General features: G+C 44.2%; 1 protein-coding gene across 1 annotated transcript in view; it reads right to left on the bottom strand.

Annotated features, from left to right (window-relative positions):
* Positions 1-26,596, bottom strand: part of LOC146821881 (mitochondrial amidoxime-reducing component 1-like) — a 180,112-nt gene that overhangs the window by 1,434 nt on the left and 152,082 nt on the right. Inside the window, exons 5-6 of the mRNA XM_085612959.1 lie at positions 4,657-4,718; positions 4,414-4,485 (exon numbers count right to left, since the gene is read on the bottom strand). Of these exons, the coding sequence (XP_085469085.1) occupies positions 4,414-4,485; positions 4,657-4,718 (134 nt within the window). The remainder of the gene's footprint in view (positions 1-4,413; positions 4,486-4,656; positions 4,719-26,596) is intronic.

Genomic DNA, 26,596 nt, shown 5'->3' with positions numbered 1-26,596 from the left:
GTTGCAGCACATTCGTTCATCAAGCCTCTGCAATACTAGGTACTTGCTACCATTTTGTGTTGTATTGCTGGCATAAGAGTAACATTACTTCATGCAAAACCATAAAGTGTAGAACATATTGAAAGGAGTTTATCAATCAGCACATCTGATATAATCAGCTCATCTGTTACTTTGGGTTAAAAACTCCAAAAGATCAAATGAGTCTTCTATTTGCACAATGTGATTTCTCAAGAAATCAAATGAACATCATGCTCAGAACATAAAGTACTGAGGGCCGATGTACAAAACACTAGTATCAAAATACTGGTCACAAATTTCAACCAATAATTTTGCGACCACTGTGGAATTTTGCAAACCTTCGACTAATTCTCAAAGTTACGATTCGTTGTGGATCACAATCTGACCTACCTCATCAGTATTCATGATTTAGACCACAAATTGCGACTAACTCCTATTGGTTGCCATCACAGAGATAGGAGCATACAGGGGTCAGCACACCACCATATCTGGAATGCTTTTTAAACATTTTTTTTAATGCAACCAGTTTTTCTTAAAGGAAGCAGGGCGGCATTTAAAAAAAAGCTTTAAACATTTCAAAAGTTTGTTTGAGAGTAGACAGTGATCGCCTACACTCCAACAAACTTTGTTTTACATTCACAAAGGGAAAGAAGTCCCAACAATTGGACCCTTTAGCTGTTGTGAAAGGCTTACCACCCCATGTTGGGAGTAAAATGTAAATGTTTTGAGACAGGATTTTTATCACAAAACACAAATACATAACATAATGAATTGCTCTTTGAAAGGGATGTCCTAAAGACTTCACTTCCAGAAGGAGATTTGTTATGCCCTTCAGAACCTATTTTACAATTTGTAACCTGTTACTGGATCACAAAATTGGTTTAGTGCCTTTAAAGAAGCCATTTAGAGTTCACAAACCCTATTATTTAGTGAATCAAAGTGACAGAGACTGCTAAATGATTTTGTACATCTGGCCCTATGTACTGTGGAATAGCAAAAGTACTACGCACTTTGGTAAAGGCAAATCTAAAGTGGTACGTCCTTCAGAAAAGGCAAATCTAATGTGTTAACTGCTTCAGAAAAGAAAAATTGGGAGCTACAGAAATCGTTACAAATGACAAGTAGTTAGTATTACGTCTACCACAGTTGATTCAATGACAGTGCATTTTAAAAAAACTGAACACAAGCATTCACTCAAATCACGGTGTTTGGACACAACGCCCTGCAGAGGCATACCCACATTTTCTAAGGTTTTGGTTATCCCCATTTAATCACAGCTGGCCCCATGGCACTCTGTTTGGTGAGTATCTGCCTTCCCAATCAGCCTTAGAGTCAACCTGATGCAGCACTTTGCAAAGGTGGAGAATAAATTTGGGTGTGCACTCGATGCACATGGCCAGAGACTACGCTTGCTAAAGACCCGGATATGAACATTTGACCCACACTCAATAAGTACCGCACAAGAGACTGACCCTCTACCCTACCGATATTTCAGCATCACAGTCTAACATGGCTCGTCAACAACACATCAGCTCACAAAGTATCTCATCGATAGGCTAGATGTTGACAAATTGGAACCTTGTTACCTGCTGATTGATCCAAAGCTTTTTAAAAATTCAGAAACTTAAGATGGTAAAAGGTGCTAAACGAACAAAGTCAGGGAAAGGAAGCACTCCTTCAGTTTCTAACAGCTGAAGTGAAAGAGGGTTCTAAGAATATTACTATTTGGTGACTTCTTGAACTTTTATGAAGAGAAACCAAGGTACATTCATCATCTCACACTATAAGAGTGGGACAGGTATCTGCTTCCATTGCAGCCACAGTTATATAATGTTAATTCGGACGCCTCTCACCAATGTTAAATTAATTAGTGATAGGTTTACCTGGGTCAGGGAATCAAAATGAATAAGAAAGAGGCTAATGGTCAACATAATGAACCCTTTGTTACTTCTCCACTGGTTAAGAAATGTCTGAGTGATAATATAACTTCCTTAATAGTGTTAGTGGGTGTGCATAATCCCTACTCTGACAACAGTGTGGAAGTAAACAGCACCCAAGTGTAACCTGGTAGCTCCCTTTAGCCACAAAAGGAAATGTACCTTTTTCTGAGAAAAGTGGAACTGGATAGTCTCTCCTACTTCCTCTTTGCGAGTTAAGCTCTGTTAGCCACAGAGTGTTAGGAGTCAGACAGACGTATCATAGAATCTATATCTGTAGGTGATAATAAAGGGAGCCATTCTCTTTTACTCAAAATCAATATGCACACACAATGACTGGTATTCTACTATTATTATTTTGTATTTAGCAGTATTTGTCAATTCTTCAGCATCTGCTGTCAGAAACCGGTCAATGTGTCTAACTTGCCCCAGCACTAATACCTTATCCACTCATGCTTGGCTCCGGCTTTGCTACAAAAATGCACGTAGAACCACACAGAAGCTAAAAATGCTATTGCTACTTTTTCCTTCCTCCTTTTTAAAGACTGATTTCTACATGATAATCTTCATTGCAGCCTCAGTTTCATAAGGTGTGCAAGATAAATGGAAAGTTCACCTTCTCTGGCCTGTTAATGTGAACAAGACAAGAAACCATGCACACGTTTTCTAGCTTCACTGTTCAAATAGTTCACTTATCTACACCCCACGCCTATGACACACATTCTCTAATATTAAAGGCAGCCAGATTTACATGCGATCAGGGCTGTCTTGCATGTTGCATGCATCATTGTCACACAAAAGCTCTGCCATACAGGCCAGCAAATTGTGTCTTTGCCTTATACAATGCTGTACTGCCTTTAGGTTAATTTATATATATATATTCACCACCCCAGTCTTCCATTCAAAACCAAGACACCGACACCAAGAGGATAATTACTCAAACAATTTGAATTCAACTGTAACCTTCAAAAAAGTTTCAAAACTAGTTCCCCAAAATATGTTTTGTTCATACAATTTCACATAGCGATTACAGCTTGAACAACTGAATGGAATTACACCAAATTTGGCAGAAAGCTGGATTTTGGTCCAGAAAGAGGGATTTCTTAAATTTTGTGTAAATATGTTCAGTAGTTTTGGTGTTATTAAAGAAAAAAGATTTCTGTACATCTAGAGACGTGGATCCACTGCAGAGGATCCGTGGATCCACGTGCCAACAGCAACCTGAGAGAAAAGTTGCGGCTGCCAGTTTGTGAATTGGGACATGGTTCCGGGGGGGCGGGAATGAAGTAAAAATAGGTTATAAGGGTTCAGGATAGAGGAATTCTAACCCCATGGGACTGGTGGAGGGGTCTGTGAGGGAACCCTCATGGCCAAACATGTTTTTTGTGGTCATGTGAGGATCTGTTGATCCACTGTGGCACTCAACGGGGTCTCCGTGTGAATACGTGATGGATGTACGGATCTGAATCTGCAGATCCAGAACTCAATTTAAAAAATACACCCTCTCACACACTCTCACACCCCCACACAAATCACTCACACATCTACTCACACATCCATACACCCACTCAGACCCCCTCTCACATACCCATACAGTCACTCACCCAACCATACAGTCACTGATACATCCACTCAGAAACCCAGAGAACCACTCACACACGGTCTCACAGATCCACACAGGAACTGACACACCGACTCACACATCCACATATAAACACATTAGCCATTTTCACACCGACTCACAGACCCACACATCCATACACACACACACGCCCAAACAGTCACTCACACACCCATACAGTCACTGATACATCCACTCAGGGACTTAGAGAACCACTCACACACCAAATCACAGACCCACAGTGACTCTCACACACCCACTCACACATCCATTGTATGCTGAATGCGGGGGGGATTAGTCGCAGGGTCTGGCCATCAGCCAACACCCAGCATGCAGCCAACCCCCACTGTGCACGGGCAAAGACCATACGCGGTGTGAAGTTGGCTGCACATCTGGTGTTGGCCAAAGGGCCTGGTCGCAGGTAACTATAACTTGCGCCCTCGCCATGCACTGCTAATTACCCCACATATTACATCACTCATGACATCTTCTATAACATTATTAATAATATCACTGCAACATTTGCAGTGAAATTATTAATGAGAAATCTGTGCATGGCTTATAATTACCTTGAGGCACGAGTTATAGCTACTTGAGATAACTATAATTGCTGAATTTCAATGGTTTTGTGTGTGTAAAACTGAATATAACTATAGTATCCCTGTAACCTTTGTTTTTTTAGTGACAATATCTATCTATCTATCTATCTATCTATCTATCTATCTATCTATCTACCTATAAGTCACATATATAGATACACTTTAAAATAGTTTGCTATGGGAGCACATACAATATTAATTATTATAACATGTATAATTGTACAAAGATGTCACATACCTTCTGAGTGTCTCCAGTGGTTCTTTGATGTTAATGATCCCGGTGTCTGGGTCTAGTGTCGTGAAAATGCATCTGCAAAAATGAGAAACACAGCATGCATGAAAATAAAGTCACTCAAGCAGATGTAAAATGGATGAAAAAAGCCCAATGCATTTCCTGTTCGATTGTTAGTTATCATTAACATCCCATTTTTTTCATCAACCTGGTACATATAACACAATAAGTATAAAGTGTTCTCCTTACCTATGGCAAGCCATGACTCTGTTCAGTTCCACATCACCAATCATTACTTTATCCCAAGAATCCTAGAGGAAACGTTAAAAATGATCACATGCCACGCCTCCTGCAACAGTTTTCATTGTGCATTATGCAAATATTATGTGCATGAATAAGCATATATTGCCATCCAAGGATATCCAATTAAGGAGTCACATGCAGCACATAAACAGGTTTCTGTGCCTGCCCCTTTAAAAATACAGATGCTCTTGTTTACCATTAAGGAAGACTCCAGATAGTCCCTAATGCCACTGCAATGTGGTCTGTGAGGTCTGTTCAAAAGACATATCAACACAATTACACAAAAGGAAAAATGTGTTTATTTCCATGTTCATGGACCTACTAATATGCAATGGGTAGTTGAAATCATATAAACGTTGACCCTTGATGACCCCCACTTAGCTCCTCAGTAGTCTGTCATTCACTGCTGAATCTGCAAATGCATGGCAAGGGTTGGAGAGTACAGAAAGTAAATGGGTAATTGAGTACTGTTGACTTTCTTTTCTTGCTGTTGTCTCTATGACCCCTGAGGCCATGCATAGCAGCAGAGGACTAAATGGCAAGCCTGAAGCAGTACCTGCCAAACCCTGGCTACCCCTAATTCAGAAACATGCGCATTTGTTAATCAGAACTGTGTGACCATACAAAAATGTAGATGTGGGATGTGTAAACTGATTGGATAGGCTGCTGACATATCTAATTCTCCATTTCAATATGTAAACATTTGATTGATGTCAACACAAATTGTCTTCACATAGGTTTTCCTTGTGTATTATATGCGAGTAACCACACTTTGAGAAGCAGTTTATGTACAAGCTTAGTTTTATCTTCCATTACATATCACGAGAATTATCAAAGGCAAAAGGTCAGTCTTTAATGTGTTAATTCCTGCAAACACGGCAATGAAGAAATTCAGCTTCCATGTGTATACCACAGTAAAGCTAGAGCAGTTGACTTTGCCAATGCTTTTTTTGTTACTAATAGCACACAGAGAATATTTCACAAACACATGTCCACATCATCCTTTTTCTTACACACAAATTCTCTAAAATACACAATGCTCTTACATGCACACAAAGACACCAGAAAGTGATGGTGTTTATGGCATTAGTGGTTATGTTGGTGATGCTAATTATGGTGGTAATTATACTATTGTTAATGGTCCTGGCAATAATGGTGGTGATAATGGTTGAGGTGATAACGATGGTGTTAATGTTGGTAGAAGTGGTTATGGTAGTTGTGAGAAGTTGGATTGTTGGTTGAGTGTGGTGTTAGCTCATTTCAAACAACAGCCACAATCCCCGTCAGGGTGAACCACTAAAGTCACTAAATTAACCTGTACTTAACCCTCTGAAAGCTTGGCACAAAGCAGTTAGGCTTAGCTTAGAGGCAATGTGTAACACAGTTATGCAGCACACAAACAGTAATAAAGTGAAAACACAACACAAGAAAAATACCACACCATTTTAGAAAAAGAGAATACAGTTTAATAAATTATTTGACCCCAAAATGACAAAAATCCAATAAGTAGAACCGGAGTTAAGAATTCTGAAAGTTTAAGGAAAAAATCAAGTGCATAAAAGATCAAAGCGCCAACTGCTAACATCTAGCCGCAATAGACCGGGTCAAAGTCGAAAAATATTGCCAACCACGATGGAGTGTGAGTTGGATACAAGAAGTGGCTTGGGCCTGGTCTGCACTTACCTTCAGACTTAGGGCCCGATTGCAATGCGGGCTGGAACGGCTCTGACCGTCGGTCATAGCCCTCCAGCCCGCATTGTAATAGGCTAGTTGGATTCCTTTCCGATCGACCCATTTCGATGGGTTTGTTCCGGAAGGGAATCCGAATCGGTTTTCTGAATGGCTTCCGACGGGCTCGGCGAGCCTGTCCACCATTCGGAAAACCTGCAGTAAGCTCTTGGCCGGCTCTTTTTGACCGAGAGATTACGATGGCAGCTTCCCATTGCCTCTCTGTGCCGGCCTTTCCGACACAGAAAGGCATCGGGAGTCTGTCTTTGGGGAGCCCTAGCAGGGCCCACATGTCGCAAGGCCGCCGAATGGAGGCGCTGCTGTTGATCCCTGCACAGGGATGAACTGCACCCCTGCTCTTTACAATGAGAGCATGCATTCTGTTCAGAATGCATGCTCCTATTGTAAAGTATAGGAGAACAAACAGGGTTTGGTCGAATCCTAATTACTGGCATGGAGCTGATGACAGGAGGTCATTCGGTTCCAGTTCCAAACCGATGTTGGACGGACTCCAGTCCGTCCGACATCAGAATCGGGGCCTTCGAAGAAATGTTTCCAAAAATGTTCTGGGAAGGTAGAAGTTCAGGGGGGCAAGGTTGCAACTGGTGTCAAAGGAGAATGCGTTATCATCATGGAGCCGCTCGACTAATTTGCGGTGAAGATTTCGGGCGGGATGAGGAAGGAGGCTATATCCGATGAGGGATCCACGAGGCCGGGCGCGCCTTCTGTGAAGAACCGCTGAACAGGATTTGCTGCTGCAGAGAAGAACATTGCAGGAACTCTCATGAAGTCAGGTTGATGCACCTTGGGTGGATAGACAAAAAACGTTGTCCCAAGTTTTGGATTGTGGCTATGTGGGCACCTTCGTCACCACTTCCAATGGTCCAGGACTGAAGGGGCACCACTTGAAGGGTCAGGACTCCATCAGGCTAGGTCCAGGTGCAAGGTCAAGATGGTTGGAGGCTTTTCTGTCCCTGAAACTCTGATCGAGAGGCTAGCCAACTAGCCCTAGAAGTCACTCTGGTAGTCCTGAGTTCAAGCAGTGGAACAGGGATCAAGCAGCAGGGCAGGCCCCTTACGGATTAAGGCAGGCTTTGGGCAGCAGAGAAGTCCTTCCAGGTGCAGCAAAGTAGTCTTCTGAAATACAGAGGAGGCCAGAGTGACATGCACTCCACTGAGAGTCCTTCCGCTGGTCCGGAAAATTACCCGAAGAGTGGGTCTAAGGGTACCTAGAGCCTTCTTTGAGATAAGAGACATTTCTAGAAAATTCACTTTGAAGTGCTTGGAGTTTCCTGCCTTCCCTGGCCCCAGGTTGTCTGCATGAACAATGAGATAGTGTGAAGGAGTTTGTGTGAATACAGGGCACAGTCTATTAATGTATAAGTGGGGCTGTGCCCAGCTCCCCCCATCCTGCAAGTGATGGCCTGTCCAGGCACACCTAATCCCTCTACTGTATGGCTATCTGTGAGGAATAAACAATGTCCATCTGTAAACTGCACCCCATCATGTGACCCTCCACTGCATGCACAAAATAGCTGGGGCAAGAAAATGCCAACTTTCTGAAAGTCGTGCAAAGAGGGGGTAGGCCCAGAGATGAGTAGCTAGATAGGGCCTTATTAAACTAACGCAATGAAAGACCTAGCTACTGTTTTGTGTGCTGCTATTCACTTAGACAGACAAAGGGCAATATCCAATTTCATTGGACCTGGCTATTTATTTAACCTTTTCTTTGTTCAGGTCATATATCTTTTTTTATCATTTCATAAAAGCCTGAAATGATAAATACACTGTTTATTTTATTCAAGTGGACATAACAAATACAGTGCTCTACATTAAAAGCATACAATAATGCAACATTAATACAAACAGTAATACACCAGTCTCATTTCGAACATATAGCAAACGCTTCGTAAATAGTTCATATGGTCCTAAAGGGGAATGCAAAACATTGGGAACAAATGTGGTCACAGCTGGGGTAGAGTCAGCGCTACTTCTCCCTCAGAGCAGTTTCATGAATTATCCATTCCTCAATGATAAAAAAGAGATTGCTGACGCGTTTCGAGTCCCAGTGATACTCGTGGGGCTCTCTTCAGGGCTTCTGACTTGGTGTAATCTAAAAAATAATACAAATAATTGGTATTGTGGGCATACTCATACCATCTCAAGGTTCCCAATGTTTGGATAAAAGAAACACAAGCGGACCTACTTAGAATCCCTAAAGAAGGTTTTTTTTTGTTCTTGGTATCATTTATCCAAAGGAGTTTGCATATTGGAATAACAACATTCCCCACACACCAGTCATGTATTTTCTACCAAAAATACATAAAGACAGAACAAATCCACCTGGAAGACCAATAGTTTCAGGGAGCATTTCTTTGCTGGAGCCCATTTCAAAATACTTGGACATTGCCTTTTGTCCATTAATTACCAAAGTATGATTGTAATTATGTGACACAACTGAGTTCATAACAAAAGTAGAGAATTTTGCATTTGACTCTAACATACAATGGTTGGTTACATTGGACGTGGTCTTGTTATACACTAATATACAACAAGAAGATGGGTTGGATGGTACTGAAATATATTTGGAACAAAGACAATGGCCGCACAGAATCCCTATGGATTTCATCACGAAATCGTGCATGGCACTGAAGACAAATTTTTTAAAATTCAATGAAGAATTTTTCCTTCAAATCAAAGGGACAGTCATGGTAGTTCCTTTTCTCCAGAGATGGCGATCGTTTTCATGGCACAATTTAAAGAAAAATGTATAGACAACAATTGCTTCAGTAAAAAGATTGACCAAGTGGCTTGGATACATTGACGATGCCTTTTGCATATGAACTGGAGGAGAACACGAATTAGAGCAGTTCTTTGAGTGGCTGAATAACTGTAAACCTGACATTAAATTCAATATGAACAAAAAGACTAGCTCAGTATCATTCATAGAAGTAAGAATCAATGACAACAGACTGCCCACCACTCTGTATAGAAAGTCAACAGACAAAAATATGACACTATGGCAGTTACCACCCACGAAGCCTAAAAGGCAACTTACCATATGGTCAGTTTTTAAGAATAAGACACAATTGTTCAAATAAAGAAGATTATTTCCACCATACGGCCATATTATCTGCAAACCTGAGTGACAAAGGTTACCGACATAAATTGGTGAAGAATCCACTAAAGAGGGCTTGGTTCACCCCCCGAGAGACAGTCCAGGAGATAAAAGAAAGAAAAACCAAGGATAGACTATTCTGTTTATCGACTTTTTGCCCAGATACCAACCAGCTTAAGCGAATTATACATCAGAATTTCCACATCCTATTGAGTCTGGAGTGTAAACTGAAATGTCCCTTATTCACTTTAAAGAAAAACTGCAGTATTGGCCAGTATTGGCAAGCAATTAGTTTGAGCATGTCTGCCCAAAAACACACCGATAGAACACTGGAATTTTCCCTCCTTACAAATATGGTACATGCTCTACCTGCGACCAAACTATTGAGGGTTCAGAACTCCATTAAGTGGATTCACATCCAATTTTCAAACAAAAAACGTAATTTATGAAATTGTATGCCCTTGTGGCAAACTGCATGTAGGTAAGAGAAACCAAGAAGTACGACAGAGCATAACTCAACATAAATCACACATTCGGCACAAAGTTACATCAGCTCCACTAGTCAATCATTTGCTTTTGCATGTCCATACATGATTTTAAATGGGCTGTAATGTCAGTTATCAATCCCCACCCCAAAGAAGGAGACTTTGAATGTATTCTGAAGAGAAAAGAGGTGAATCTTATCCTGTGCTTAAATACAACTGTCAAAGGTTCGAATGAAATGTCAGAACTACAAACTCTATGAGTGGATTTCCCTATTCAAGCAACATTTATTGTGAGGGGGTGTGGCTTAGCAGCCGAAGATGGCGGATGTAGGAGTTCTCAGCTCCGTGCCAGCCTATCATTTATCTGGCTGCATCCAGGGTCGTACCGGGGCTGATTACCGGGTGGGGTGCCTACTAAGGTGGTGCTTCCTGTGGTGACGTTGGACCATCGTTGGGGTGCCCAAAGCTGAGGCCCTCAAAGTGCGTGCCTGGCAGCATCGGAAACGGAGCCACAGACGGGCTTGGAGGCCTGCTGGGCTGGTCCGCACTGTGGAAGGCATTGGCCGAGGTGAACCGCCACCGGGGACAGAGTGACCAGGTGGCAGAGTATTGGTGCCAGGCTGGGGGCTCCACAGACTGCGGCGCAAAGACAGAGGCAAGTGTCTGGTGGGGACTGAGCCGTGCTGGTTGTGCCCGGGCAGGCCCGACTCCCGAGGGCGGAGCGCTGCTGATACACTGATTACCAAGACCGCCTGAGGCAGCGGGACGAGCGGTGATTACGAAAGGTGGTGACTCTGGGCCGGAGTCGGGGCCCGGCGGGGGCTGTGAGGAGATTTGATGATTGTAACTGGCACATCCTGCCCCACCTGCAAGTGTAGGGGAAGAGAGGGCTTTAAAGACTGCTCATGCTTTGGAGTTGTGTGGCCTGGGGGACCAGAGGGTTCCAGGTCCAAGGCATAGATTGGTGAGAGGCACGCCTGTCTGCAGGGGGAGCACTCACTCCCCGATAATCCCTGGTGCCCGTGCTGCTCCTAGTTTGGGTGCTTTCGCCAAGACAAAACTGGGGCTGACGTCCAAGGGGAACTTTGTCACATACATGAGACCCCCCGGTGTGGCTGCCCTGGAAAAGGCCTGCCATGCACCCTTGTGAGACGGGGGGAACCCTAAAAGGCCCTGCATTGTCTGGCTCCTACTGTCCCCATTAACATATTACGGGGAGTGGCCTGGCGGACTTGCACTACCCGGCTAGATTCATAGGGGGGGACAGACCAGTTGTGGGAGCATAGTGAGAAGGAGCGCGACGCAGAACGTGGGTGCTACTTACACTTGGTAAAAATGGGCAAGACCAGGGGACAACAACTGGAAGCTGCCTCCAATTTGGAAGATGATCCACGGGGCCCACTGCAGGAATCCCAGGTAATCCCAGCTAAAGTGGCCAAGATACTAGAGGCCATTACGGACACTAAGACCATGTTGCATCAGGATATAAATGTTGTCTCTGTGGGATTGGGGCTCCTCCGAGCAGAGCAGAAGAAGCTAGCGGAGAGAGTGACTGTGGTGGAGTCTGGAATTGCGGAATTGACCCCGACGCAACAGGCGCTGACTCATCAAGTAGCAGAGCTGACGAATAGGGTCCAGACACTTGAGCGTAGGGCTGAAGATGGAGAAGGACGCAGTCAAAGAAATAACATTAGAGTCCTTGGTCTGCCGGAAGGAGTGGAAAGAGGGGACATGGTCTCCTACTTAGAGTCCTGGCTTAGTACTGTGGTGGCTCCTGGGTGTTTGTCACCATTTTACACTTTAGAAAGGGCCCACCGGGTGCCGGCGAGACCTCTGGCCCCGGGTTGGCCCCCGCCCCCTGTGGTGGCCAAGCTTCTACACTACAAGGATAGGGACATTATTTTACACAAGGCTCGAACGGATGGTCCTTTTGTGGTAGAAAATAGTAAAGTCTCCATCTTCCCTGACTACACATTAGATGTGCAGCAACGACGAGCCTGGTTCTTGGAGGTCAAGAAGAAGCTGAAGGAAGAGGGCCTACAACATTCTCTGATTTTCCCTGCTCGACTTCGCATAGAATTGGACGGAAGAGTCCATTTTTGTGAAGATCCCAAGGCAGCATGGGACTGGATTGACTCATATAAAACAGAGAACCCTTTGACGGGGCGGGGGTGAGGCATGGGGGCCGTGGGCTCAGGAAAAGACCCAAGAAACTCCCCGTACGTGGTCTACCAAAGAAACCGAGTCCCTCCCAAACAGAGCAGGAAAGAGCGGCGGCGCTGCAGGCAGTCGCCGAGATCGCCAGAGGGAAGGGATCCCCGTCAGAGGCGGGGTTACAGTCGGTTAAATGGACCGAGGACTCTGAATCAGACTCATCTCGATGAGATAGCCTTAATATGCCCACGGTGACCATGAAGACGGCAGACGAAATAATATAATAATAGCTGCTGCGTAGTCGATATGGGCCCGGAGTCCATCTGGTGGTGAGGTCACCCCAGTGGCGTCACTAGGGGGGTGCGGACCGCACCGAGTGACACCCTCACAGGGGGTGACACCAATCTGGGTGGTTACGCTGTGTTGGCTGCAGTGCTGGCCAAACTTTCTCCACTCTACAAATAGACAGCTCTCTGCAACGCAGCCTCGCCTTTGCTTTATAATCAGGAGGAACCCCTTAGCCGGCCGAAAGATTATTATCCAATTAGGCTATAACGACGTGAGGTGACGTCGACGTTCGAAACACGTCACTCACGTGGCTCCCGCTAGTCCTTCCGGGTTTCTTGCCCCCCGCCTTGGGTCCTCGTGCTCTCAAGCCGCACGGTGCGTTATTTCTTCAGTTAAGGCTCCTTCCTTCTTATAATTAAGGGTGGCCTTTTTAATCTATTGTTGATCGTTGCGCCTGTTCTCTACCTCCGTTGGTTCTGCCCTGCAGTATCCCCAAGGTACAAGTTCCACAGTGAAGGGGGGGGGCTGCAGCACTTCAGCGAGATCTCACCGCCCCCGTCCCACACGTAATTCCCAGTAAAAGCAGCTGCCCGCTGTCCCGTGGTGGAGCAGCTGCTAAGGATAAAAAATGCCGGCGGCTCCCTGTTAGCACTCCGGTCGGGTCCCTTACTGGCAGGGAGGCTTTAATCCCCAAAGAAATACCCCCACGACGGACTCAGGCCCGGTTCTAGACCCTGGCTCACCCAAACAGGAGCCAAGTTGGCCCTCGCAGTGAGGACTTGAAGGTAGGCGCGCAGCTTCCCGGGCGCACACAAACACAGTTTTAGAGATTATCGCACCCGCACCCGAGTACTTCACAGGTCTTTAAAAGACCATTTACATGTTAACGAGGCTTTGTTTATTTTTAACCCCTTCATCTCCACATGGCAAAGGCGACAATCATGTTCTGCTGCGTGGATATTTCGTTTTCTATGCAGCGCAGGAGAAAAAAAGTTTCTTTATTCCGATTCACCTTTCCTGACCCCTGCAGCTGTTTATCACATCAGGCTGTGACACAAAGTTTGACTAATGGAGTAGGTAAGAGAATGTGTTATTATTTGGTTTTTAAAAAAAAATATGCACAGGCCCAGCAGGACACATACTTCATGAGTGCTTCATTTAAACAGTTTTTATCATTATCATGGCCGATGCAGATGCAGGACAACAATAAGACAATACAAAATGCCCAGATAACGCTGGTGATTAATGATCCTGCTGGAGAGCAATCGTTTGTCTGTTAGTTTTTAAATGCAGATGAACTGTATTTTATGTGGAAGCTCAGTGGGTTACTGCCTTTGTCACAGAGATCCTTGTGTTACTTGCAGTTCAGAAGTTACAATCCTAACATATGACAGTGACCTATGAACTGTCATCAAAGAGCTGCATACAAACATGAATGGTATGGTTAGAACTTCGCTTTTTTTGTTTTGTGATATAGTTCGGACTTCCCCAGTCTTTCATTATTCTAATGTTGCTAAAATGAGTATGTTTGGGCAGATATACATTTGTATCAGTAAACCTGACCCCATGGAAATACTCTTTAAATCCTAAGGTTGTGTTTCCCCAGACCAAACCCTCTTAAAATATCCTGCCCACCAGTATGGATGACATGTGATTCATACACCCTGTAATACTCATTGGCTTATGTGGCATTCCCTATAGACTGATTTACATACTTGTATGATTCATTGTCTGTATAATGTGTGCATGGTGTAAAGTACTGAAACACACTACACTGATATGAGTAGCACTGTACAACAAATGAAATGCATATGAGAGAGGGGCTACGTAAAGATGAGGGGCACTGTTGGAGGGTGCCAGTGAGGGAATCCGAGGAGGAGGTCAATAGGGGAGGGGCTATGGAGCGATGAGGGACACTGTTGGAGGGTGGCAGTGAGGGAATCCGAGGAGGAGGTCAATAGGGGGAGGGGCTACAGAGAGATGAGGGGCACTGTTGGAGGGTGGCAGTGAGGGAATCCGAGGAGGAGGTCATAAGGGGGGGGGGCTATGGGGAGATGAGGGGCACTTGTGGCATGTGGCAGTGAGGGAATCAGAGGAGGAGGTCAATAGGGGGGGCCATGGAGGGATGAGGGGCCCTGTTGGAAGGTGGTAGTAAAGGTATTTACGGAGAAAGAGGTTTTTAGTGCGGCGCCAAAAAAGACTTTCGCATCAGCGCTGAAGCCGGCCCTGTCATGGCATTTCTGTTTTTGTTTATTTAATTAGCAGTCAGGTCGTTAGGGCAACTGTGGAACATACTTTAAAGTGCGTGCTAATTATATTTACCGCTATATTCAATGTTTTACGTTTGAAGGTGATTTTACTAATGTTTTTAGAGGGAAAAATTAAAGTGGAGCCCGATGGTGCCTGATATGGGACTGGGGCCCAAGGTCAGCTGTGAGATAAGGTGCACTGGAGAGGAGTAGTGGATAATCAAGCCTGTAAGGGAGTGCGTTGCTGAGTCCGGGGTCAGGTGGAGGTAGTAATGAAGAGGGATTCTCACTGAAGGCTTGCAGAAAGGGAGCCTGAGAAGTGTCACTTGCCTGATACTCCCACCTCAGAAACCTCCTCTTCCCATCAAAGAGACATTACATGGAAAAAACACTTTTTGAGAGTGATAATATTTAGAAAGAGATTTGGAAAAGAGTGCGTTTTACTGGGCCTTGTAAGACTAAGAAGAGATAAAGGAGGGCCCTGAAGCAGGCCTGTCTAGACATATATGCGACAAATCGAGCCCGCAGTGGCCCACGCAAATGCACCCTTGGCCCACCCAAATAAAAATTCCTGGAGCCGGGCCTGCCACGACTGTAGGCACCCTATGAGGGTAAGAAAACACAAAGGATCTCACCTCTGGAGATCAGCCTGGCGGAAGGTCTGTATGCCGCCACGAGCAAGTCGTTCCTGGGTGATTCCGAGTGAGCAGGACAGCTCCTGCACTGGAAATAAACTATTATAATATCAGTTTGGCTGTACTCTGTGAAGCCTGTGGGGAGATGATATGTGCAGGGGTGGACCAGGAGTGCATACATGCCAACATTTCAGAAGAGCAAAGTGGGAGTTTTGGGGAAAAAATCGGGAGAATGTGGCCTTGAATTGGGTTACTGTCATATATGGGCTTTGGAAGTGAGCTGCTGCAGGATCGGAAATTTGAAACGCAAATGTACGTTTTATTCTTACCTTTCAGAAGCCTGGAGTGCAATGGCAGGCAGAGAGAGGGTGATGCAAGTGTTGTGCACTGGCCTGGCAGGTTGCTGCCTGGCAGTGCATACACCAACCCCCCCTCGTGTGTGGCAGCCGCATCCGAGTACTTCACAGGTCTTTAAAAGACCATTCGTTTGTTAATGGGGCTTTGATGGTTTTTCACCCCTTCTAGAGCCCCTGCATCGCCACTGACTATTGCTGGAAGAATTAGCACGTTATACAATACCAAGCCCTGTCAGCTGAAACGCCGAGGAATCGGGTTTCTGGATGCTTGATTCGGGAGGCGGGAGACTAGCCTTGAAATCGGTAGTCTCCCGCCTGAATCGGGAGGGTTGACATATCTGCAGGAGTGAGTGACCGAGATGGCAGACATTTCGTTCAAAATGGAAGCTTACACAGATATGTGGCCTATCTAAACCACATTAATAACTTCATTTCTAGACATCAGAAGAAATTAGTTTCAATTGCAATTATGTCAATATGTCTATACATGTAGAATCATGTGTAAGAATGCATAGTACACGTTATTATTGAAACATAAAACTTGAAAAGCCTTTCCACAAGTGCACATGTAAGATGTTTACCTATAAGCCTCCCGATTTGGGAGTCCACATGTTAGATAAATCCTGGAATGAGCGCATTTGACCAACCTGAGTTTCCTGTACTAAAGGTGCCTATGGTAGAGTTTACTGTGTTATTATGGATGCTTGTGATGCATTTTTTCTATAGACATCTTTTATTGGTTTTCATCAAAATACCAGTAACAAATACAGAAACAAAAGCCATCTCCAACCATTTGACATAGAGAAGCAGGTCATTACAGCTCTTCTCATATAATAACACTGGAGTATTACTCCCAGGTCAAAAGTACGGAATAAGTCACCAGGCATCTGTATCATTAGATTTCACTTTGTCATCTGAGGAGAGTACCTGTGAGCCCCTCAGGTCTACGAAGTTACCCCCCATACTCCCAAGTCCCTCTCTGCCTTCTCATCACGGCTACATTTTGTTAGGTGCGCCTCATCTGCCACAGCCCATTCAATCACATCCTTCGCCCATCTTTCCACACTGGGACCAGCCTGAACCATCCAGGTAATTGCAACCCTTCTCTTAGCCAAAAATAACAACAGGTGTAAGAACTTATCCATCTCACAACAGGCAATCAACCCGATTCGTCTCTATTGGCATTCTCACTATGGTCCCGTTATTTGTCAACTGTGTCCACTGGCGGACTCGGAGCGGAGGAGGTCCATGTGGTAAGTCATGAGGGGGTGACACCATGAGTTACCCGCACCGGGTGACACCAACCCTAGTGACGCCACTGAGTCACCCCCCCGGTATTGTTGTGAATTAATTTGTAATGTATATGGTCCGGATAAGTATTGGGGCCAGTGCAACCGGGATATGCACTGGTGAGTTACTGAGCCGAGTTGCGACCCCCACAAGGACCGCACCATGGTTGGTTTGAGCCCTTCTTGGACCTTGAAGATGTTTGACTGGTGTGGGTGGTTGGCCGTTGCTGAACTGTCCTGGGATCAGGGAGTTGTTGCTGGGAAGGTTTGGACTTTTGTTTTGTTTCTTTAGCAGGAGAGGGACTATATTCTCTTTCCTTCCGGAGAAGGAGTTGGGGCGAGTGATGGGTGCAGGGAGAAGCAGGAGCTCACTACTCGGATGGCGTCAACCCAACACGCATTAAAGTTTCTAACATGGAACATTAAAGGGATGGGGTCAATGTCTAAGCGCCACAACATACACAATTTCCTGAAGAGAAGTGGGGGGCAAATAGCTCTTTTGCAAGAGACGCACCTGCTCAAAGGTGAGGTTCAAAAGCTGCGCAGATGGTGGAGGGGACATATTTAAGCTCCCACATACTTTGCATTTGCCAGGGGGGGTGCTGATCTGGATAAGAGCGGGAGTTTCCTTTGAGCCGACACATACCTGATAGACAGGGAGGGCAGATATGTCCTCCTTGCGGGGAGATTATTTGGCTGGGACCTCACGCTTGGCTGCGTATATGCACCGAATCAAAAACGAGTGTCCCTCCTGGCCCGCCTTTCTGCCCAGTTGGCGGATTTGATGATGGGGCCTGTAGTGCTGAGAGGAGACTTTAATTGTGTCGCAGATGTCTCGTTGGACTGCTCCCACCCACCATTATCGGGAGTGCAGGCCAATCGCACTGAAGCGGTGTTTCGTGACCGGAGGGACCACTGGGAGCTAGAGGACATCTGGAGGGTGCAACATGCGACAGAAAACGAATATAATAATTCTTTTCATCAGTACATCAACTTCACACACGGTTAGACACATTACTGTGCTCACCGGGTTTTAGTGGCTCTATCACACATTCTGAATACGTAGGGCGGACTCTCTCTGACCACAGCCCGTTACTAATGACTCACCAACCTCCCTGAGAATGCAGTCAGCGTCATCTGCCTTAGTTGAATGGGAGGCATTTATAGTAGTGGTGAGGGGCCATTGTATGGGGCAGACGGTCAGCTTACAGAGGGCACTCCATCAAGAATTAACAACCCTTGAAAACGAGTTGCGAACACTAGACAATATACAAGGCATTAGATGTGCAAGCCCACACTGCCATTCAAGATACAGGATCTACATATAATGACGTCTTGGAGAGCGATGACCATAGGGAATACCTAGACAGAGTCCAGAAAGAAGAGGAGAAAGCTGGCTGTCTGCTGGCTTGGCAGATCAAACCGGAGTCTAAAGGGATGCCAATTACGCAGATTCAACCTGACACAGGTGCCCCCTTAAACAACAGAATTAATGATTTATTTTGGGGTACTATGAATTGTTATATTCCGCTCTGTTGCCATCCCCCCAGCCTGATCTCAAGGCCTTTTTAGATCTGCTGAGGCTCCAGACATTGGATAGACAGGATGGGGAGACCTTGGGAGATCCAGTGACGCTGCAAGAGGTCCGAGAAGCAATTGCTACAATGGCCACAGGAAAGACTCCGGGCCCAGATGGCCGTCCAGCAGAATTCTATACGGGATATATTTCAGAACTGGGACCCCACCTAGTGACCCTGTCTGCTGAGTCTTTTCAGCTTGGTCACTTGCCTGAGACCACAGGGAATGCTATGGTAATACCACTCCCAAAAATGACGACCCCAGGGGCCAGGGTGGTAGAATTTAGACCCCTCTCTAAGCTCAGTTTGGATTTAAAAATTCTTAGCAAAATCTTAGCACTCAGATTGCTTACACACATGAAGTCCTTAGTACATGCTGACCAGAATGGGTTTATTCCCACCCGTAGAACTTCCTACAACCTACGTAGGCTATACTCAGTGCTGTACCACCCTGGGGCACAGTCTCTTGTGCATGCGGCCATCCTGTTGGTTGACCTGGAGAAGGCATTCGACATGATCAGCTGGGATTACCTTCTTGAGGTACTGAAACGTATGGGCCTAGGGGAAGGGTGGGTGAAATGAGTGCGATTGTTATATACACTGCCTAAGGCACCGGTTCGAACGGGCAAAATCATATCCACGCAATATCAGATAGCTTGTGCCACGTGCCAGGGCTGCCCCCTGTCCCCGCCCTGGCCATAGAACCTCTGGCAGCGAAGTTCTGAGAGTGGGGAGGGAATGAGGCTGACAATAGATGGGAGAACGTACATCATATCTCTATATACAGATGACCTCCTGATTTACCTACACAAAGCTGAGGGGGGCTCCGATATAGCCCTGTGGCTTCTAGAATTTTGGGGATTTGTCACGTTTATGGGTAAATAAGAATAAAACATACTTGTTCCCGGTGGCTGGTCCATTGCCCATACCCCCAGACTTACCGGTTGGTCATAACTGGACACCCAATACAGTCAAATACTTGGGCATCCAAGTTTTCCACTCGTTGGATGATTTGAGGGAGGGAAATCTGGATAGAGCGCTGAGGGCGCTCAAGTTTAATGTACATTTTTGGTGCACTCTGCGGGTCCCCATGATGGCTCGGATCTCTTTGACTTAAATGGTCATGTTAGCCTGCCTTTTATACTTTTTTGCCAACTTTCCAGTCTTGATGCCATTGGGGTGTTTCCGACAACTAGATTAGATACTACGGGATCTAATTTGGGGAAACGGGAGGCGAAGAGTCTCGCTGAAGACCTTGAAATGCCCCATGACAAAGGGAGGCCTAGGGGTGCCAGATGTTGAGCTCTATTTGTTGGCGCTCAACTGCAATGGCTGGCACACTGGCTGAAGCGGGTTAATGAAGAGGGGACGTTCCTTACGGAGCCTAATAAGCGCCCCCATCTCTTACTAGCTAAATTGCTGGACCCTACTATCAGGGTCCCATACAATACAATATTTGCAATGGCTGGCACAATGGCTGGATGGGGTTAATGAAGAGGGGATGTTCCTTACGGAGCCTAATAAGCGCCCCCATCTCTCACTAGCTAAATTGCTGGTCCCTACAATCAGGGTCCCATACAATACAATATTGCAGACAACTGCCCTGCAGTGCTGGAAGCGAGGTATGGCAAGGATACCTAAGAACCCATTGTATTCCCCGGTGTTGCCTCTGGTTGGGCTGCCCCATGGGGAGCCGCGGTCAATCATTGGGACTGATCAGGTAATGGCATGGACGGGGGCGGGACGGGATACGGTGGGCAACTGCTATCAGGAAAATACCCTAATCCCATTTGCAACACTGATGAAGGAGTGTGGCCTCCCGCCGGGTCAGTTCCTGCGCTATGAGGTGCTGGCTCGAGCATTTGGCCAGTTATGGGGGTCAGGTAGGGAAGAACCAGAAACACATATAGTACTGCACTCACTGGTCACCTTGGGCCCAGACGACCACCAAATTAAATGGTTCTATGATTCCTTACTTGGAGCTTCTCTTACCCCACTACGAGCTTTAAAGGACAGATGGGAATGAATCATTGACAGGGAATTAACGGACAGGGAATGGGGTAGGGTTTTAGAATCCCCTAAGAAAACTTCTCGCAACACACGGTTAAAGTACATACAGTTTAACTTTGTACATATGTTATAAATGACACCCCACCGTTTACTTAGGGTTTATAGCGGGCAACCACGAGGATGCCTAAGGTGTGGCAGCCTGATGCAGATTTATACATATGACCTGGGGCTGTGGGAGACTACGCAAATTTTGGTATGAAGTAATATCCAAGATCAACACTACATTGGGGCGCACTCTCACACCCACAATAGAGACATGTCTGTTGGGGCTCTCCCCCTATCCACCCAAGAGTAAAGTAGGTAAGAAATGTATGGACTTGGCCCTGGCGTTGGCCAAAAGGAGAATAGCCATGGCATGGAAATCTGCTATAGGACCCCTGATCCATGTGTGGAATCGGGATGTGATCATGTGGGCTGGGGTGGAGGGTAGGGCCTTGCATAGTGAGGAGGCTAGACAACAGAGGCGGCATCCAATGGCTGAACAATGGAAAGACACACTATTCACATGGGAACACCCAAGCCATACTAACAGTGAAGCTGAAAGCAGCGAGAGTACGACAGTCTAAAATATAGAGGTTAACATAGACAGATCTGGGGCACACCTAGAAGATAGGTAAAATGATTGCTACACCTCTCTGTGAAATACAGACAAGAACCCACAGGCATACCAAAACCAAGTGCAGACATCTTATGCAGCAGCTCTTCTCGAACGCCAATAATCCCCCCCAGATCTAGCATACGAATATATGTGTAGCCTCCTCTTGCTATTGTTGAGTTATTAAAATGTGTTTGTTTTTTGTTTGCGTTAAGAGGTATCAATGGCTAGATGACCCTCCCTGACTCAATAACACAATATTACAAGTGTAAACCCCCAAATGTTCACAAGCCTGGAATGTGCTGGATCCATTTACTGGGATATACTATTTGAATGCAATAAGAGATAAAGATATGAAAAAATATCATCTAAGGGATATAAGTACTGTACCGGTAACCATATAACCAACTTATATACATCACTCAACATTACATGTGAAATGTTGTACGATACAACTTGGTGAAACAACTACTGTGCGAAAATTTTATGATGTAATGTACTGTACTCAATCAAAATGCCAATAAAGATACATTAAAAAAAAAAGCAACATTTCTTGCATTTGTCAAGTTTTAGATGCTGACTGTGCAGCCTGAACAAACATTAAGATGTCAGGCTCGAGTTAGAGTCTGATGCCTATGTTGCCATGCCAGAAAAACGATGCAATCAACATATAAGGCAAACTGAATCCAATTATAAGGTATAACTAACTCAGGATAAGTGTAAACACGTTATGCAAAAAAAGTTGAGAGGTCAGATCGCTTAATTTTTGTCATTTTTGTTTTTCAACTTTTCGAACAATATAGCTCTTTTTCAAAAACAAACTGAAGATAATTACGTTTATCACAACTCACAAAGGTGGCTCTTTTTAAATTTTATTTCAACGTAATTCCATAACACCACATAATTTTAATCTTTTGTTATCCAACAACTTTACCCTGTTCAATGTCCAGAGGAGACCCCAGAATCAGTGGAGTCGAAAGGGATTGGCAAGATGTGACTAGGGTTTTGGACTTGAAATTCATAGAGGAGCAGATCTATGAGACATTGTGCGTCTGACGGATTAATGAACCTGTCACAGCCCCTGGTGGATTAAAAATAAAAATAAGGATATATTACGGACTGCAAGACAATAGACTATGGACTTTAACCGTACTGTGTTGGTTTTAAAAAAAGAATAGAACTGGAACAACTTGCTTTCTTATTATTAGTTTCTCTTATTATTATTATTGCTTCTTATGCTAGTTGTTTTTGTTTAACATTTCGCATACGTATTGATGTTGGATCAGCACAATTGAGCACGCTATTGATTTGTGCTTATTATTGGTTTATGTGGCTATACATTTGAACTTGACTAAAGTTAACAATGAGGCGTTGACGTGCACACATTTTGTAAATTGTTGGTCAAAAATACTGTGAAACTAATGATATTAATTTTGTATAAGCATCTTGATCATGAAACTTATTGTCTTGATCATTGCATGAAGTCACAAATTTTAGTGAGTCAGGCGAGATATCCTATTTTTTGGCTAACTTTCTAAAAGTGGCATTTTCAGAACTGTGACTTAAAATTTGACTTCACTATTAAATATGATTTTAAATTACAATTTCTTAGACACTAAACACAAATGCCCTACTTGCTCCCAATTAAAAGTTAGCACTTTTTAAATATAATACGGCAATCCAATGTTATCCTATGAGAGAGGTAGGCCTCACAGTAGTGATACACTAATTTAGGAAAGGGAGTTTAATTACAAAGTCAAATTGATAGATTAAAACGGCACAGAGGCTGCAATAGCAGGCCTGGGACACGTTTTAAGGAGCTAATTAAGTGGGTGGCACAATAAGTGCTGCAAGCCCACTAGTAGTATTTAATTTACAGGCCTTGGGTACATGGCATAGCCCTTTACTAAGGACTTAAAAGTAAATTAAATATGCCAATCAAGTGTAAGCCAATTGCATCATGTGTTAGGGGGTGAGCACAAGCACTTTAGCATTGGTTAGCAGTGGTAAAGCGCACAGAATCCTAATGCCAGCAAAAACAAATTCAGAAAAATAGGTGGGTGAAGGAAAAAAGTTTGGGGGAAGACCACCCTAAGGCTGGCAGGTCTAACTGTGGTGGTGAAAGTAATGGTGGTGATAATGACAATTGTGGTAATGGTACTACTGACAGTAGGGAGGCACTACATGTCAAGCTTTCAACATTAACATATAGGGTGTCTACTTTGTGATCTGCAGGAAAAACAAGCAGCCTGGCAAGCGCATTAGAGGACCTGCCAGGTGGCAGGAGGAACAGAGTTTCAGCCAAGTATGCTGTGAGCCATAGTAGAGCCCTTATAATGAGAGCAGGACAGAGCAGAAACTGGGACTGCTATGAGACACTGTAACATGGCTGATGGGATAGCTCAGGAGTTAGGATCGCTGAGCTGTAGTGAAGAGGTGACAAGTAGAGTGGGGTAGAGCTGAAGGTGGGACCACAATGCGACATTGTGACAAAGAGGGCAGAGTAGAGTGGGAGCTAGGATCTCGTAAAACAACAGGGTGGCCATTTAGGGATCAAACTCTCCCTTAAATAGCCATCTTAGGCAGTCATATTAAGCTTTGGCTCATACTCGGGTCCTGATAAAACCAATCAAAAAGGCTGCTGCAGTCCAACAATAACCAAAAAGGGCATCCTTCCATGTAATGCCAGAGAGAAATAATTGAGTGTGTGATGCTCGTGGGTACTTTTGAGATATAAAAAAGTCCCTCATTTATTGCAATGGAACTACTTCCTAGGAGGGTAAATGATACACCAAACAACCAAGAGCATGAGATGGGAGATATATACTCTTGTGGGATGATCCAAGTGAGACTGACAACGTCTCAAAATAATGGCTGAAGGAAGTAGACCCAAACAAGCTGAAGCCTGTTCTCTGTACATTGAACCAAAAGAGGAGAGAGGGACCCCAAAGACAAAGGAGAGGGGTACCAAATATGACCGTAGTCTAAAAACAGAGCCTCCTTGTCATTAATACAAAGCAATCAATGCCTAACAATCAAACATACCTTTCACACTGCAATGACGATAATGGACAGCACAGATGTGGTCACAAAAATTGAGAGAAAAAATTGTTAAATCAAGATAATTTATTATCAATTTCATACATAAAAAAACTGTAAACACAGTATTATATATTGTCATATGGCTATTTAAGGAAGCAATGACAGTATGAACATATCAGTACACAATAAAAAACATCATCAAAGAAAACACAATATATCATAAAATGTAAGGTTAGGGACACCATAAAAAGGACAAAAATAGTCCTATTGACAGAGGAAAATCACCAAACCAACAATTCATTAATCGTGACCCTAGTCAATGTTACTTCCCAATGATTATGTCACAAAGAATTATAGTCACAGATTTTGTGTGGTTTCCTCGTATTAGAGCATCGACGCGTTTCGGTGGGCTATTGGTTTTCGGCCAACACCTTCATCAGGAAAGATTAACATAAAGTCCCAATTGTAGTTACATTAAAATCAACAGTCTTATTGGCATAGGAGGCTGTGTCCATGCAAGTGTCGCCGCTGAATCCGTCTCCCTCAATCGGCGGTTAAAAATGAGTCAATCACGGTGATTATATGAGAACCTTAGATGTATCTCCAACGAGTCTAAAAAGACTTCACGACACAGAAGATTCTTTAATTGGGTAATATCCTTATATCTCTCACATAGGCGGTTTAGCACCTTAGGCCGCTTTCTTCTATTTATTCCCTGCTGCACCATCCAACGTTCGTGAAAATTATGTATTCATGCTAGGGTTCAATGCGCGGTAACAGCACTTTAAAAAATGTTTTCCGCTCCCTGCTTCACCATCAAAAGTGGTTGAAATTTATATTAAAGCCAGGGTTTGGTGCACAATGACGGCACTCCGTTCGCCTATTCCGATGTATAAAAACAGCCTTCTGTGCCACATCTGTGCTGTCCATTATCGTCATTGCAGTGTGAAAGGTATGTTTGATTGTTAGGCATTGATTGCTTTGTATTAATGACAAGGAGGCTCTGTTTTTAGACTACGCTCTGTACATTGAAACCAATAGGTTTTGCATATCACTGTGCTATAAGCCAGGCCTAAAAAGGTTATAAACTTGCCCCGGCAGCTAGACCAGGAGGAGTTTTAATTTTAAATTTCAGATCAATCATAAAGACAAGTGAGTTTTCAAAATTACTTTGAAGTGCATTTTTAACATTATTTTCCATCAAAACAGATAATAAGTCTAGTAGTAACACAAGTACATGCACTGTGATATGATTGAGAAACACTGGCAGAGATTAGAGGTGTTTTTGACTAAAACATACCACTCAATCGGACAAGCAAGATGTCAAAATCTTTACATGGAATATAGTGGGAGTAGGAGGCCAAGTAGTGGACCCATAATTTAAGTCATTCTACACAGAAGCAGACCGTATTCAAATGCAGGAAAATTAGATGGCCATACCATGGGATGTGCCTGGTTAATATGCTGTCATCAATCTGGCCATAATTAAAATAGAAGGAAATCCGGTGGCTTCAAAAAGAACTGCAGGGTCAAAATAATTCAAAATAAAAGAAAACTAACAGCAGCAAAGCCTATGCTTCTGGAAAGAAACATCCAAATATAAAATACTTGCTGCCAGAGGGGCATAAGTATACAAGAAAACTGGCCAAAACTGAAAGATTTCAGTAACTTGTGGAATATAAAGGAAGAGTTATCAGCCTGGCCTTAAAACAAAATGGTTCCAAGAAGCTAACTAATAATCGCAGGAGACTACTTCAGTGCTAAATTGGATGTTGGGGAGGGGAAGATCAAGAGTTTATGGAGAGGACAATGGCAGTTGGATCTCCAATCCTCAGCCATCCAGTAGATGGAGTCAATGGAAAAAGGAGAGCTCTTGAAGACTTCTATATCAGAGTGAACTTGGGGCCCGATTTAGACTTTGGCAGATGACATTACCTCCTCCACCCTGATGGACTACTGTATGGCAAATATATATATGACCATTTGCCCAGGGGTCATCTCTGTACATTGAAACACATCAACAGCAGTTCCCTTCAAACTTCAAAACGTTTGGCAGCGGCCACCATCGGTATTGATGATCATCCACCAAATGTTTAACATTTTTTTGTTTTTCATAAACAAACTCCCAAAGTGGGAGTTTGTTTTCAAAAAACTAAAAACTAATAAACCCTACACTCTGGAAGTTTTTTTCCAGGATGTGAGGTTCATTATCATTTTTTCTTTTCCTCTCCACTAGGTTTTTTCTGGCGAGGATGGGAAAACAAAAAGGACAACACACCATCCACCTTAAAAAAAGGTGG

The sequence above is a fragment of the Triturus cristatus genome, chromosome 6, assembly GCF_964204655.1.
Source record: "Triturus cristatus chromosome 6, aTriCri1.1, whole genome shotgun sequence".
Lineage (NCBI taxonomy): Eukaryota > Metazoa > Chordata > Amphibia > Caudata > Salamandridae > Triturus > Triturus cristatus.
Note: the sequence above shows the minus strand (reverse complement) of the source record. Positions and strands in the feature narration are given on the sequence as shown.